The sequence below is a fragment of the Myotis myotis genome, unplaced genomic scaffold, assembly GCF_014108235.1.
Source record: "Myotis myotis isolate mMyoMyo1 unplaced genomic scaffold, mMyoMyo1.p scaffold_m19_p_7, whole genome shotgun sequence".
Taxonomy (NCBI): Eukaryota; Metazoa; Chordata; class Mammalia; order Chiroptera; family Vespertilionidae; genus Myotis; species Myotis myotis.
The window spans coordinates 86691860-86707832 of NW_023416379.1; the positions used below are offsets into that span (position 1 = coordinate 86691860).

At 54.5% G+C, this 15973-nt stretch overlaps 1 protein-coding gene and 1 long non-coding RNA gene across 2 annotated transcripts in view; one reads left to right on the forward strand and one right to left on the reverse strand.

The window, feature by feature from the left end:
• The first annotated feature begins 2228 nt into the window (after positions 1-2228).
• Positions 2229-6741, forward strand: LOC118660357. Its single transcript, XR_004968879.1, has 2 exons — positions 2229-2930; positions 3761-6741. It is a non-coding gene; the product is annotated as an uncharacterized LOC118660357 (long non-coding RNA).
• The window catches only part of TAF8 (TATA-box binding protein associated factor 8), a 28053-nt gene continuing 18340 nt past the window's right edge, over positions 6261-15973 (reverse strand). The window contains exon 8 of the mRNA XM_036317630.1: positions 6261-6915. Within this exon, the coding sequence (XP_036173523.1) occupies positions 6892-6915 (24 nt within the window). The 3' untranslated portion in view covers positions 6261-6891. The remainder of the gene's footprint in view (positions 6916-15973) is intronic.

The following is a 15973-nucleotide window of genomic DNA, read 5'->3' on the forward strand; positions in this document are numbered from 1 at the left end:
CTCATTCCATGTTGCTGGTGAGAAAATTAAGGCTCCGAGGCGAGACGTGAATTGTGCAGAGGAGTCCGCCTGACTCCACTGCATCCTTCGCCACAGCCGCCTCCCTTGAAGCTGGTCCTTTCTCTGCCATTCACCCCTCTCCCCACCAGCCCTCCCCCCACATTTCATACCTTCCTGTCACAGTGGAGGTGGGGGAGGATGCAGCTCAGAGGAGGAGGAGGGTAAAGCCAATAGAAAAGGTGAATGAGGGTGGTAGGTGCAGGATGTGCCACCTGGATCAGGTTGCCTACACCTTGGTTTCTGGGGCCTCCTCACTGCTCCCTGGGCGTGGCCCAGCCCAGCCCAAAGCAGGGGTAGGGGTGGGTGCGGGCAGGCTGTGCGGGAAGCCGGGGCCTGCAGTCAGCAATGCGCGAAGGGCCCTGTCCTCAGGACAGGAGCACAGCTTTCCCCGGCCCCACTTATTTAAGCAGAGGCTTCCTCTCACTGCCGGTGAGCCTCCAGCTCCTGTGGGAAGGAGGCCTGCAGGCTCCAGCAGGCCTGCCCCTGCCTGCCCACCCCGCCCCCAGCCGCCTGTGGCCGCTTTCATCTCTGCAGCTCAAAAGCGAATCTAGCTGATCTGGCGTCCCATCATTAGGCAGCCGATGGCAGCCGCCCGGGATGGGTGGCCACTGACACCAGGCTGAGAGCCCCAGGGAAGGCCGGCTGCTGCAGACCCGCTGCTGGGCCGCGGGCCAGGAAGGGAGAGAAGGTGCCGTTCTGAGGAAGGGGTGGACCAAAGGCCCTGCATTCTGAAAGCTCCCACATGTACAGGCTCCTCAGGGCCCCTGCCCAGGTCTCTGGCCATGCCTCCTGCCGCTCCTGGAGAATTGTTCTCTGACCCCCTCTGCCTTCCAGGCCGCTCCCCTCTCCACCCAGGGGTCTGGGCACCTGTCCTCGGTCTCCGGTCTCTGTCTTCCTTCTCTATAGTTTCTTCTTCTGAAGACTGAGTCCCACCCGCTCCGCACCTGCACCCCAGCAGCACAGCCCTACCTTGGGAGTGCCCCCTGGACATTCCCGTGATGCCTGGCCAGCCACTCAAATCCAGCCTCTCCGAGACATTGTCCTTCCCCTGGCTCCTTCTCACACAATTGTGAGGCCCCACTACCCCCAAAGACTCATCCCGCAAAACACTTCTGCCTCCTCAAGGCCCAGCTTAGATCAAAGATCCGGCAGGAAGGCCCCCACCCCACCCCCGCCCCCACACCTCTGCACCACTGCCCCTCCGCTCCCCCTCCTCCCCCCCAGTCTTCAGGTTCAGACCTTCCTCCCCGCCTCCGCCACATCAGCTCCTGTCAAAGGCTCCCACACCCCCCAGGTCCTTTCCACTTGGGGTACTTGCTCCCCTTCTCCCTCCCCCAGCTTGTAAATTCCACAGCACAGGGACTGCCTGTCTTATTCATCGCAGTATCCCCAGCATCTAGCGCTGCCCCTAGCACAGGAGGTACTGAACGTGTGTTTGTTGAATGAATACATGTTAGTATTTATTCAAAGATTGTTGAGCATTATTTAAGTTCCTTGAGGGCAAAGGTCACGTCTGCCGTGTGTAACTTGTCCTGGGTCCCTGCGTCCCTGCGTCCCTGCCTGAGCCTTGCGCGTGCCTGCGCGGTGGGGCTATAACCAGCAGGTGGCGCTCTGCTCGCAGGTGCCTGACCTCCAGCTCAGCAGGTGGACTTCGGGTTCAGGGTCCCATTCCCATCCAGCGGAGGTTGACGCTGCCCCTCCTGTGGTCCAGACACGGAGCCAAGCGCTGTCCGGTACACCAGTGATTCTCAACGCTGAGCTCTGGAGGACCTGTCAAACACGATGCCTGGGACTTGGCCCGAGCCCCGGAGTCAGTGGGTTTGGGGCGGGCCCAAGAACCCAGGTTTCTAACCAGTCCCCAGGCGGGGCTGCCAGTCCTGATGGCCCAGGGACCACACTGTGAGAAGTGCTGCGCGCAGCATCCCGTTTGGCCCCACCCTGCCCCACCCTGCCCCACCCGCTCCCAGCTTACCCGGGAAGAAACGAAAGTGGGACGGGCCGAGTGATCTGGCGGAGGCCTCAGCTGGAGCGGGGCGAGGAGCCCGACTGCGCGACTGCGCGGCTGCCCTGCCCTCTGCCTCCGGGGCAGCGTGTCTGGCGGGGTGGGGGTGGCAGCGCCTCTCGCTCTGCCTGCCCGTCCTGGTTCCAGGGAGGGCGGTAAGGAGAGGGCGGGCGTGGCCTGTGCGGGTCTGGGACAGGGGCCTGGGCACGGGGAGGCCGGGAGCATTCCCGGGTGTCTACGGTGTTTCAAAAGCACTGTCACTGCTACTTAGCCCTGGCCTCGCAATGCCGGCCAACAAGCATCCTGCTCCGATGCTGTGCGCGGCCATGACCGCCTCCCTCTCCAGGACTGACGCTCTCTCTCGCTCCCCCAGCAGCCAGCGGGAGAGGACTGTCCTTTCCACCTGAGAGCCTCCCCACGCAAGGCCATGCCCACTCCCTGGGGCAGCGTATTCTCAGACAGGTCCTTCCACCCTCAGCACCACTCTGAAGGGTCACCTTAGCCCCAGGGCTACCCGCGGCCTCTGTTGCCAGTGCAGGCAGCCCCGCGGGCCTCCCCCTGCCCCACCCCCAGGAAGGGGGCTTCCCTTCCCCCACGGTGTGCATCCTGACCGCATCCCCCATGAATGTCCCGCACACAGATCTCCGTCTCCTGGGGAATCCGTCCCGCAGCGGCTTGTCTGTCCCGCACCGTGCTAAGCGCTTACGCACGTTATTCCATGTAATGCTGCCACAGCCCAGGAGGCAGGCATGTTGTTACCCTGTTTATGGATGAGCATGGAGGAACGGAAGGGCTGCATAACTTGCCCAAGGTCACAGAGCTGGCAGGTGTCAGAGCCAGGACTCCCATCAGACTCCGGAGCTCTGAAGTAAGCATTACGCATTATACAATACCCTTCCGGAACATTCCTGTGGTCGAGCCACAGGAGGGATTAAACAAAGGAAACAGCTTAAGATATAGTCTGATTCAAGGAGGAAAACTGTGCTGCCCTCAGTCTTTCCCATCAGCCTCTCGCGGTGCCTGCACCCGGAGCCCTGCTGCTCAAGTTCAGTTCAGTGGTTCTTACCTGGAAGAATTTGGCTCCTCAGTGGATTTTTGGCAATGTCTGGAGGCTTTTGGTTGTCAGGCCTGGGGGGATCCTAAGAGTGTATAGGAGATGGGGATCAGGGATGCTACGAAGTGTCCTACAGTGCACTAGGCAGCCACGCACACAAATCCAGCCCAAAGTGTCAGGCTCAGACGCCCTGAGATCTAGGTTGAGGCCTGGTGTCCAACGGAGCAGGTGACCACATGGGACGCTGTTGGCCTCGTGCTGTCCCGATGCAGTGACCCCTGGGAGTAGGCTTTGGTGAAGGTGGTCAGAGATACTGGAGCATGGGGGTGGGGAGCGGGTTCGGAAGGCAACCCTCCAACTTCACAAACCTTGAAGAACGAGTGTTACCCCATTTAACAGGTGAGGGACTGGAGGACCAAGAAGTTACACGAGTTGTGAGAAGAGAGAAACCTGATGGCCCTGGAGGCTCCCTCTTTCCCTCTTTCACAACCTCAGCAGCCCTTCAGTCACTTGCAGTCAGTCAAGTGCAGGGCAGGGCAGGGGATGCCTACAGACTGTCTCCCCCCCCCCCCCCCCCCCACACACACACCTATCACAGCCCTCAGCATCTAGAGCGGGACGGGGCCTACGAATCTCTCTCGCAGGAGTGAAAAGCAAACCTGGGAAAAGTAACCAAAAAACCTGAAGATGCAGAACATGGCGTTTTGTATGCCGCCGCCTGGGTAACAGCGATGAAAGGACACATACCTGAGTGCTGTGTATTTATTCACTGGATCGCTTGGGGGACACGCAGGAGCCAGTAGGAGTGGAAGCTTCTGGGTGGCCATGGGTGGCCGAAGACACGGCATGAGGAGGAAGACTGCACTTTTTGAATTTCGTATTGTGTCCATTTATAATGAATTAATATAAGTAAAACATTTATAATCGTACCTGGCACATAGTAAGTATACATATACACTAGTGTTGTTTTTATTAATCATATAAATTATTTGGAGGGGCCGAGGCCTGGGAGGGGAGAGCAGAGCTGGGTGGTGGGTGGGAGCGGGTCTGACCCGCCAGCTGGGTGGCCTGGTGGTGGCCGGGAGAGTCGACTGGGGACAGGGCTCCTGGGAGCTCCCAGGAAGCAGGGGGGACGTAGGTCTCCCTGTAAAGCTGGGGACACGCTCCCTGACAAGACCCCAGGTTTCCCAGAGCATCTGTGATGCAGAGGGCGACTCCAGGAGAGGCCGCGGGATCTGGCGCATTCAGGCTGTGCAGTGAGGCCTCACCAGCAGGGACAGTGTTTCAGAGGGCACGCAGGGCCTGTCCTCTGGGTTGGCTGAATGACCTTCCAGGGGTTTGCAGCTGGCCCTGTCTCATGGGCCATCAGGACAGGGCCGGGACCGGGTTCCCCGTCTCCAACACGAGTGGGGACAGCGCCCTGCAGCAACAGGGCTCGGAAGGCCTACAAGACCCGGGTGCGCTTACATGTCTGTCTCTTCTGACTTCTGTTCTACTGGAGCCTGGCCGCCTGGGGAGCACTTGGGAGCTAGGACACAGCCTATCAACTCCCCAGGATGTATCTGGACTGAGGACACATCCTCGGGGAGGCAGGGAGGAGAACTGCTCTGCTGATTCTTGGGGTTTTCAAAGGAAGATGATCCTGGCACTGCAGGGGGGTAACGCGGGTGGGGGAGCAGCTTTCCGCAGCCAGTCCGCCCCTGGAGAAGGCAGTGTCAGGAGGAGTGGCCACTTCGCACCTGTTCGCACACACCAGCTGATTCCTGAACTGCAAGGGTGGGCGGTGCCCCCGGCACCTTGGGGACAGGGAGGAAGCCGCCTTCCAGGTGCGGGGCGGGGGATGCTGGGTCCTCAGCCACGCCACGGAGCGCTCACCTCCGTCATAATCACAGGAGCACAGACGCGCGCTCTGCTCTTCTAAAATGCCACTTTCCACCCATCAGATTGGCACTGTGTGCCCGGGGCACAGGCCCTTTCCCTGGAGGGAAGCTGACCCGGCGCGGCCCCCGGGGGCATTTGGCAATAGCTAGCAAATGCAAACTGTATGCCGTGGGCTAGGAATTCCATTTCAAGAAAGCTGGCCTACAGATATACCAGCAAAATGGCATCATGTCATGGTAGCACTGTGTGTTGGAAATTCTCCAAATAGAGAAGTGGTGATAAATGAGAACAGACACAGCGGGGAACACGCGGCGGCCACAAAAACAGATGAGGAAGCTCTTCATGGACCAACATGGATGAGCCCCTGGAGATATTAAGTGGGGGAAAGAAATGCATCGCAGGCATGCAGCATATGTTGTCTGTCTCTGCTCGGTGTGCAGAGATCTCTGGAAGACACCTCAGAAACCGGTATCGCAGGCTGCGGGCTGGAAGGGGCCTTGGCGACCTGTGAAGGCTGGGTCCGTGGGTCCCACCCATCCGAGAATGAGCACACCTGCGCCCTCTGGCGGCAGGGGCTCCGCACTGCACGGGAGAGGGCGGGGCTGGGAGCCCAGCTGGTCACCCGTTAGTAGATTGGGGACCTCACGCAAATCCCTAACCCCTCTGTTTCTGTTTCCTCTCTGTCAAGCCGTAAAAATACCAGTGCTATTAATAAATGAGATGGTACTCGTGTAAGTGGGGATAAGTGCGCCACCTCATCAGGTTCCTGTGAGGATTAGCAATATGTGAAGCTCTTGGGCCTGCAGCAACGCTCGGTAAATGATTTTGTTCCCGAATACGTCTTGGACATCAAGCAAAGCAGACCACTTGGCTTCTCAACGGCACCTTGACCCTGATAGGATCAAAACGCACACTCCTCAGGGCCCGTCGTCAGCCTGCGTTCCGTCGCTTGGCCTGTGCTCCCTCGTGCTGTGGTCTGCTCTCTGCCTGGAATGTCCCTCCCTCCTCTGCCTGACTTGCTCAGCCTCCGGGGCCAGCTCAAAGGTCACCAGCTCCAGGCTCCTCCCGAAGTCCCGGCCTGGAAGGAGCTGTGCCCCTCCCTCTGTGATGGCACCGGCACGCAGGTGCCCTTCTGCGGGGCATCCTCACACCAGTGGTGGTTACGTCCCCAACGCCAGCCGATACACACACACACACACACACACACACACACACACACACACACACACTCACTCGTTACAAAGGTCACCATGTTTTGTGACCCTGCGGTGGAAACAGGCACTGAGGTGAGAGTGCAAACCGATGGTCTTGTGAGGAGAACTGGGCGGCGTCTGTCTGCGCTCAGCAGGCACGTGCAGCCAAGGACGCACGCACAAGCTGCTCCTCCCATCAGCTGGGAGCTGGGTGAGCAAGTGAAGGGAGACCAGACAATGGGACACTGTGCAGCCGAGAAACAGAACCGAGATGTTTTATTATTGACATGGAACCATCGCCGAAAGTTACACTGGAAAGTGGTGTAAAAAGGGGAGAACGTATATACAAGCATTTGCATTTGATGTATAGACTATTTCAAGAAGAATACAAAAACCATACCGATACCAGCACCCCGGGAGCCTCTGGGGCGAGAACTGGGAGTCTGGGAAGCAGGAGGAGGGAGATGCTGCTATCACATACCTTTTCCTCCTTTAAACTTTATACTGTGTACATGTATTATCTATTCAAAATAAAATAACTTTTTAGTAAAGAGGAAAAGGAAAGCCTGTTATAAGATGGAGACGATGGGTAAGCCACCGCTCCAGGAGGAAAAGACCTTGAATTTGTTTCCAGGAGTGAGAGTGTCCTCAGGGCAGCTGCCCCCACTTGCACCGGGCACTGTCACTCGACCTTCAGAGAATTAAACAGGTGTTTCAGTGTCAGCCTGAGTAAAACAGAAGGATAAACCCATCATCAGTGGTCGAAGAAAATTCATAATGAGCGCATAACCAAGTCCAAAAGAAACAGGAGTGGAATGTGGCTTTTTTTTTTTTTTTTTTTTTTTTTTAGTTAATCCTCACCCGAGGATATTTTTCCATTGATTTTTAGAGAGGGTGGAAGGGAGAAGGAGAGACAGAGAGAAACATCAATATGAGAGAGACACATCGATTAGTTGCCTCCTGCACACACCCCGACCAGGGCCGGGAAACCTGCAACCAGGGTACATGCCCTTGACCGGAATCGAACCCGGGACCCTCCAGTCCGTAGGCTGACGCTCTAGCCACTGAACCAAACCGGCTAGGACTGGAATTTGGCTCTTTCATGATAGCAAACACTGATGACCTTGGGTCATGCCTCTTGTACCCACCACACAGAGTGCCTCTCAGTGCCTCAGAACCCCGGCTCTTCTGGTTAAAAGCTGCTCAGACCATCGGGAACTCACCTGGGTAAAGCAGCTGGAGCAGAGCCCCTCCAACCCTGGCCCCCAGGGGCCTTGCTGGGAAGGCCCCCCAGTTCAGATGACCCCTTTCCCAGGGAAATCCACGCTCTGAAACCTAACTGCCCAGCCAGGGTAAGGTCTGAGGGCCAAGGCCACGGAGGGGACCTCGGCCAGCTTTACCAGGGAGAAGGCTGGTTATGGTGGGCAGCAAACTAGCCTCAAAGGGAAGACATCACAGGAGGGCACAGGAGCCTCAGGAGCTCTGTGGGGCAGGTGGGGCCTGGGGCAGGCAGGCACCTGAGTCCTCTCAGGCTGGTCACCTGCTCTCCTGCCTTCCCCCAGGCCGTCTCGGCACTCCCCATCCCTTACTCACTTTTTCCAGACCCCTCCTTGTTTGGATCTCAGCACAGGCTTCTGCCCGCAAGTCCTCAAGTCCAACCACAGTTGTTCCAGTCTTGGTACGTGGTGTTGGACAGGTTCCTGTGTTTACCTGTCTCCCTGACGACAAGGCCACGCCCCAGGGAAGGGTTTATCAGGAACCATGTTTCCTCCCTTGGGACGGAGCTCAGTCTGTGGGGAGCAGTCACTACCTGGCTCTCTTGGGGCCAGGACTAACTTCTCCCTAGTTCTGGGGTGGCTGGCTGTCCCCCCAGTTTAATCATGCTTGCTAAATGCCAAGTTATGTGAAACTAACTGAAGAGAAATAGTCTCCCATGGCCCCTCCAGCCAGGATACTACCCAGCAGCCAAAATGATTTTCTTTTCCTCTCATTTCCCCAAGGAGATGTTTTTATTGATTTTTAAAGAGAGAGAGAAACATCGATCAGTTGCTTCCCATATGCGCCCCGACTGGGAATCGAACCCACAACCTTTGGCTGTACCAAATGATACTCTAACAGAGCCACCTGGCCAGGGCCAGAATGACCTTTTGGCAAGCTAAGTCAACTCCTGTCACCTCGCTGCTGCCCACTTCACTCTGAATAACACCCCATCGCCTTACTCAGACCCAGGAGGCTTCGCACAATGTGCCCCCGCTCCTATCTGGCCCCCTCTCCCACCTCTCTCCAGGCACTCGGCCCCTCGCTGTCAAGGGGCACACACGCTTCTGCTTCAGAGCTTGTGCACATGCTGTTCCCTCTCCCTGGAATGCTTTTCCATGCACCTGGTCAATGCATTCAGGGCCCGGCTCAAAGACAGCTTTCCCTCCCTACCCTTTCTAAAACAGCAACGCCTTTGGCACTTAGCTCTGTGGACGAAAGGGGCCACATGCTAACCCAAGCTCAGGGAAGGCCTGCATGGCAGTCTTGCAAACTCAGAGACCTGAAGTAACCACAAAGGATGGTCTGAGATTAAACTTTAACTAAAAGCAGTTATGGTGGGTAGTTACATCCTAGGCTGGTATCTTCACTGACAAGGTCAACCTTTACCTTAACTGAGCCTGTCTGTCTTTTTGCATCTATAATAACACACCCTTGAAATGTCTGGGTAACTTCTAACTTCCCCTTTTCTGGACCCATTGGGGCACAACCTAATGTGCTGGGCGCCAGGACAGATACCACAAATTCCTTCATTGTCATGTTAATTGTTTCTTCACCCACCTAAGTATGTGTCTATCATTTTACTGTTTATCCAATCCCAAGGGGTCCCCCCCACCTTTGCTTTCTCCCGCCTCTCTAGTCTATCACCAATGCATTTCATGTAACCCACCTACATCTCTTTTCCTTTGATTGCAACGTATAAATACAGATGTAACCCGCCATTCTCTGGAGCATTATCTCAATTCATTGAGGTTCTGCTTCCTGACATATGTCGACAGTTTGGCTCAAATAAACTCACAAAAATTCTTTACAGGTTCCAGTGGTTTTTTACATTAACAGCTCCTTCCAGCATCTGCCCCTCCAGATCCACACACTCTCTGCCTCCTCTACCCTACTGCTACCCAGGGAGGCTGGCCAGGTACTGCAGGCCTGTGCCCTCTGACTTCTAGCCTGTGCCCTCTGGCTTCCAGCAGAGAGCAGCCAGGATACCAGAAGATGGGAGGGAGGTGAGGTCAGAGTATTAATTCCTGGGCTGGCTCCCTCTCTGCAGGGTTGCTGTGTGCTATCGGGCCCCTCCAGGACCCAAGGCCTCAGGTCCTGGCAGGCTGTCACTGTGGCCTCTCTCCAGGTTCTGGTATCTGCTCCCGCCCCTCCCTGTCACTCACCCAGGTACGACACCACCCCTTGCGTTCCCCTGGCCTATACCTTGCCCACTTCTTCGGAGGTAATTGCTTTACTAAACCTTTCTCAATTACCCAAAGCATACTACCCACTTTCTTTCAGGACCCCAATGCAGCACCTGCCATCACACACCTGTTGTTTGAAACTGTCTCCCCCTGGACCATAGGTCAGAGAAGCTGGTGACTTTATTACAACATCTGGCTCAGCGCCTGCACAAAGTAGCTCAGTGCTTGTTTGCTGAATGCGTGAATGAGGAAGGGAAGGAGCGCTGTAATCTGAGGAGGATACGGCGGCTGGGAGGAGGCCAAGGTTTTAGGTGAAGGGCACAGGGGAAGGCACAGGTGCAGCAGTGGTGAGAGCACCCCTCAAGGCAAAAGACCCATTTCTGTCCTTCTTAGCACTTCTCCACCATCTGCAAGGCTTTGGGCTTTGTTTTCATTGTATGTCTCCCCACTGGAATGAACCCCCTGGGGGCAGGGGCCACGTCCCCGCCTTGTTCCCTGTGGTATCCTTAGCGCCTAGCACAGTACCTGGCATGCACAGAAGGCGCTAGATCCGTGATTGTTGAACAGATGGGAGGAATATGAGTTATCCAAAAGAAACAATGAATTGGCAGAGGATCTCGAAAGCCAGGTTGGGCGGTTTGGACCTGGAATGAAGAGCAATAGGGTAGAACGGCACGCAAGCCCTGCTGCAGAAAGGGAAATGACCAAGCCGGGCTGGCAGGTTGGGCCGGCAGGGGACACAGGCTGCAGCATCAGACCAGCATGGAGAGGTGGCAGAATGTGGTGCAGAAGCAGAATGAAGCCTCCAGTGTTCAACCCCGAGACCGGATGAGAAAGGCTGTACAACCTGAGTCCTGGCCCACAAGGAGTACCTCCCCCAGGGCCACTGCAACTGGCCTCACTGTTTCCAGCTTCCGGCTGCAGTGGGAAAGCTGGGAGCGGAAGTGGTTTGGGGGAAGCATGAATCAAATCCACTCTGACCATGATGCATAGAAAATATAACCAGCTGGCTCAGGGGACAGCAAGTGACAGACAGATGGACACTGAGGACTCCCGAGGGGGGAAGGGTCGGGGGAACAGCTGAAAGTGGAGGAGCGATGAACCATCGCCTTGGATAGCAGAGGAGTGTCTGGGACCAAACACAGCGGGGTAGATTGGGGAAGACAAGCCAGCAAAGAAAAGGAAGGCCAAGAGGCAGAATAACAAAGACAGGAGGGCAATGTCAAGCAAGCCCAAGGAACAACTTCACAGAAGGAAGGTGGCAGCCAACAGCCCAGGCCGAAGGTGAGAGTCGGCTGGACTCCAGAGGCCCCATCCCAGAAGCGCGCTGACTGCCGGCCTCCAGGGCCCTTGGAGAGCCAGGTTAGGTGGGTCCGTGTTAGAGAAGGCTTGCTCCTGGCCCACCTGGCATTCCTGGGCATATGTCCTAATCCTCATTGTGACAAGGATTGCCAGTTGTCCTCCAAATCCAGTCTTTCCTTCCTTCCGTGGCGACAAGGCTCCCAATTTTTACCTGGACTCAGAACCACCGCAGATCCCACATTCCCTTGCCTTGCAGCCTGGTGGGGCCATGCGGTCTTCAGGTCTCCTTTGTGCACCTCTCTCCCCCTCTTCCCCGCTGGGATGTGGACCCAGGAGACGGACATAAGCATTACCCAAGGTCCTGGAGGAACCAGAGGCAGAGGCCACCAAGCCAGCCTGGACCACCGACCTAGACTTTCATAGAAAGCATATGTTCCTGTCTTAAGCCACTATATCTTGAGGACTTTTTGTTAGAACAGCCTAACTCAGTGGTCGGCAAACTCATTAGTCAACAGAGCCAAATATCAACAGTACAACGATTGAAATTTCTTTTGAGAGCCAAATTTTTTAAACTTAAACTATATAGGTAGGTACATTGTTATTAACTTAATTAGGGTACTCCTAAGCTGGCCTTTGCTAAAAACGTCCTCAATCTGATAGAGGTACGTTCGCTGAGATCGACATCGACCCCTTCCAACTCTCCCATCCACACTCGTCTTGTATACTTGTTTCGTCTATCTCCTTTCGTTCATCCTCTCTATATGTCCAAACCATCTCAACATACCTTTCTCAATCCTCGACACTACATCTTCTTTCACTCCACAACGTTCCCTAAAATTAACTTAATAAACTTTACTTGAAGTTTTAAGTCAACTTCGCACTGTTCGTGTGCGCCCACACGTGGTATTTTGTGGAAGAGCCACACTCAAGGTGCCAAAGAGCCGCATGTGGCTCACGAGCCACGGTTTGCCGACCACTGGCCTAACTCATATAGGAACCGACCACTTAATCCGGTAGAAATACCTCAGATCAGATCAAAAGTTGTTCCAGCCCAACTCTGCCAGGGGTCCCAGGGTGAGAGAGACCACTGGCATTTCCCTTGACAAGATCCTCACTCTATGCACAGGGAAATCCCAGGCTCTTTAATAATCGGTTACAGATCCATTATTCATCAACTGATCAAAAGTCTTCATAAAAATGTTGGTCCCCTATCTACCTAATCAAGGAATGAGTAAGAGCAGCGATTACCAGCTTCCCCATCAAGCTCCCTAAGTAGTTTCATTTCTATCTAATTCCCTTCTCCTCACACCCGCAGGCCAAGGGGGGTGTGGGTGTGCGGTGGGGTCACCTGGGTGGAGTGCTCAATGCTCCAGAGCAGGGGTCCTCAAACTACGGCCCGCGGGCCCCATGCAAATACAAATATTGGATTTGTTCCTGTTTCGTTTTTTTACTTCAAAATAAGATATGTGCAGTGTGCATAGGAATTTGTTCATAGTTTTTTTTTAAACTATAGTCCGGCCCTCCAACGGTCTGAGGGACAGTGAACTGGCCCCCTGTTTAAAAAGTTTGAGGACCCCTGCTCCAGAGGAACAGCAGCGCGCACGGCCATGAGGTCACAGTGTGGAAGGTGGGCAGCATGGCTGCGGAGCAGGATGCCAGGGGGGTGGACTGCAGCCGCTACTCAGCAGCTGAGCAAACTGAGGTCAGTCACTGACCTCCTGGGGCCTCCGTGTCTTCAGCTACGACGGGGACAGTAAGAACATCTACTTGTGAGGTAACTGTGAGGAATAAATCAGTCAATAAGTGTAAGACACTTAGACCCGTGGCTGGCAACAGGTCTCAATTAGTATTAGTCTTTATATATAACTAGAGGCCCGGTGCACAAAAATTTGTGCACTCGGGAGGGTCCCTCAGCCTGGCCTGTGCCCTCTCGCAGTCTGGGACCCTCGGGGAATGACCACCTGCTGGCTTAGGCCCACTCCCCGGGGGATTGGGCCTAGCTGGCAGTCAGATATTCCTCTGGCAGCCCAGGAGCCCTCGGGGGATGTCCACTTGTCAGCGGGGACCAGGCCTAGCTGCAGTCAGACATCCTTAGCGCTGCTGAGGAGGCGGGAGAGGCTCCCACTACCACGGCTGTACTGGCAGCCATCAGCCTGGCTTATGGCTGAGCAGAGCTCCCCCTGTGGGAGCGCACTGACCACCAGGGGGCAGCTACTACATTGAGCATCTGCCCCCTGGTGGTCAGTGTGTGTCATAGTGACCAGTCATTTCCAGTTGTTCTGCTGTTGCATATTACCCTTTTATTATATAGGATTATTATATAGGATAGAGGCCTGGTGCATGGGTGGGGGTTGGCTGGTTTGCCCTGAAGGGTGTCTCAGATCAGGGTGGGGGTCCTGCTGGGGTGCCTGGCCAGCCTGGGTGAGTGGCTGATGGCTGTTTGCATGCTGGCCACAGCCCCTTCAGGGTGGGGGTCCCCGCTGGGGTGCCTGGCCAGCCTGGGTGAGGGGCTGATGGCTGTTTGCAGGCTGGCTACAGCCCCTTCAGGGGGGGTCACCCTTGGGGTGCCTGGCCAGCCTGGGTGAGGGGCTGATGGCTGGTTGCAGGCTGGCTACAGCCCCTTCAGGGTGAGGGTCCCCCCTGGGGTGCCTGGCCAGCCTGGATGAGGGGCTGAGGGCCGTTTTCAGGCTGGCCACACCCCCTTCAGGGTTGGGGGTCCTGCTGGGGTGCCTGGCCAGTCTGGGTGAGGGGCTGATGGCTGTTTGCAGGCTGGCCACGGCCCCCAGCCATCCAAGCTCCCAGTAGAGGCTGGCTGGAATCAGGTATCTGGGATTTATTTAGCTTCTATAATTAAAACTTTGCTGCCTTTTGCGGAGGCCACAGCTGGCCAGAGCAGGCAGGAAGCTTTGCTTCCTCCATCGCCGGGGCAACCAAGCCTCCTCCTCGCTCCAGCTCCGTGACTGCTGGCTGCCATCTTGGTTGGGTTAATTTGCATATAGTCGCTCTGATTGGCTGGTGGGCAGCTTGGGCATAACGAAGGTATGGTCAATTAGCATCTTTGTCTTTTATTAGTGTAGATAGCCCCCAACTATAACAGCCTCGACCCTCAATGTGTGACTGGTTAAACGGACTGTGGGACATCCATACCATGGAATACTACTCAGCAACGAAAAGGAGCTACTGACATACACAACAACCCGGAAGGCTCCCACTCCTGTGGAGTAAAAACAGCCAACCTCGCCTGTCTGGGCATCTCAGTGGTTGAGCATCAACCTATGAACCAGGAGGTCAGAGATCAATTCCCGATGAGGGCACATGCCCAGGTTGCGGGTCCAATCCCCAGTGGGGCTGCATGTTGGAGGCAGATTATCAATGATTCTCTCTCATCACTGATGTTTCTCCTTCTCTCCCTCCTTCTCTGAAATTAATAAAAATTGAACAAATAAAAAAGCCAACTTTAAAAGATTACAAACTTTATTATTCCATTTACATAACATTTAAAAATAAAATTATAGAGGTGGAGAACAGAGCAGTGGTTGCCAGGCATAGGGTGGGGAAGGAGGTGGATGTGATTTTCTAAAGAGAGAGCCTGAGGGAGCCGTGTGGTGATGGACATGTGTACCTTGACTGGGGGGGGTTGGGGGGGGGTGCCTGAATCTACACATGACAAACTGCACAGAACCATGCAGAGGAAATGGTAAAATCTGAATAAACTCTGTGGGTTGTACCAATGTCGATTTCCTGGTTTTAATATTGCATTTATATAAGATTCTACCACTGGGGGAACTGGGTGAAGGGTATATATGACCTCCCTGAAATTTCCCCCCCCACAGCATCCTGTGTTTCTTATAATTATTTCAAAAATTTAAAAAGTCTATCAGAGATGCATAAGGACATATTTACAGTTTAAATGATATAGGTCTTGGATGAGTTTTTAAAAATACTCTGGGCAGGAAAAAGTAAAGGGAAAAAAAGTGAGAGAAATAGATGAAACCAAATAGAAAAAAAATGGTAAGTGTTAAAGCTGGATGAAGAATTAAACAGAGAAAATATGTAAACTTTCCTCTCTAATTTTGGGTTTGAAAATTTTCAAAATCAAGTTTTAGACAGTTCCCAGCGGTACCTAGTCAACAGAAGGGCTAAGCCTCACTTGTCTGTTTACAGCCTTACTCAGTGCTATAACTTTTGAATACAAATTAAGTTCAAAGCTTATAAAATTGTTTCATTATGAAGGTTTCCTCATGACCTTTTATTAAGACCTCACAAATCACACTCTTCATCTGGCTCTCTCTACTACTTATTCCCTCCAAGAATTCCCCCCAAATTATAAAAAATAGAAGTTTGTAAGTATACATTGAGAACATGCACAATTCTTACACAATAACTCAGCTTGTCCAATCTCCCAGCATCTCATCCAGAACAGAATCACAGCAGCGCAGCCTCGAACAGCCCCGCAGCAGAAATGGCGACTCCTTTCCAAATCCCACCTTAGGCGCTAGTTTTGCATGGTAACAAGAGAGGAACTGCAGGAACACTGACTGGGACGAATGCTCCCAAGAGCCGTGAAGACAGCACACTGGGAGGTTCCTCCTGCCTCGGCCATGATGCACACTCAGAACTGGAGTCAAAATCAACAGGCCAAGGATCGCCAACAGCCGATCACAAACTCCCAGGGTCCGCACAGGCCCACCCAACTGCCTTCTCCTGGAAGAACGTCAGTTCCCCACAAACCTGAAAAACCTTACTTGGCCCAGAGCTGGGAGTCCACTTCTCACTGGGATCCCCCTTCAGTTCCTCACAGGCAGCTTTCCTTCCGGGCGACAGGACAGGGTGCCCTGGGGAACAGTGAGGCCGGACGCACGGGGAGCCTGCTGCCAAGTCACCAGGTTTTTGAATTGGACTCATGGAGGTTAAGAGATGACTGTGGGCCTGCCCAGTTGAGAGTTGACCCATGCACCAAGAGGTCGCTGGTTCGATTCTAGGTCAGGGTACATGCTGGGATTGCAGGATCAGTTCCCCAGTAGGGGGCATACAGGAG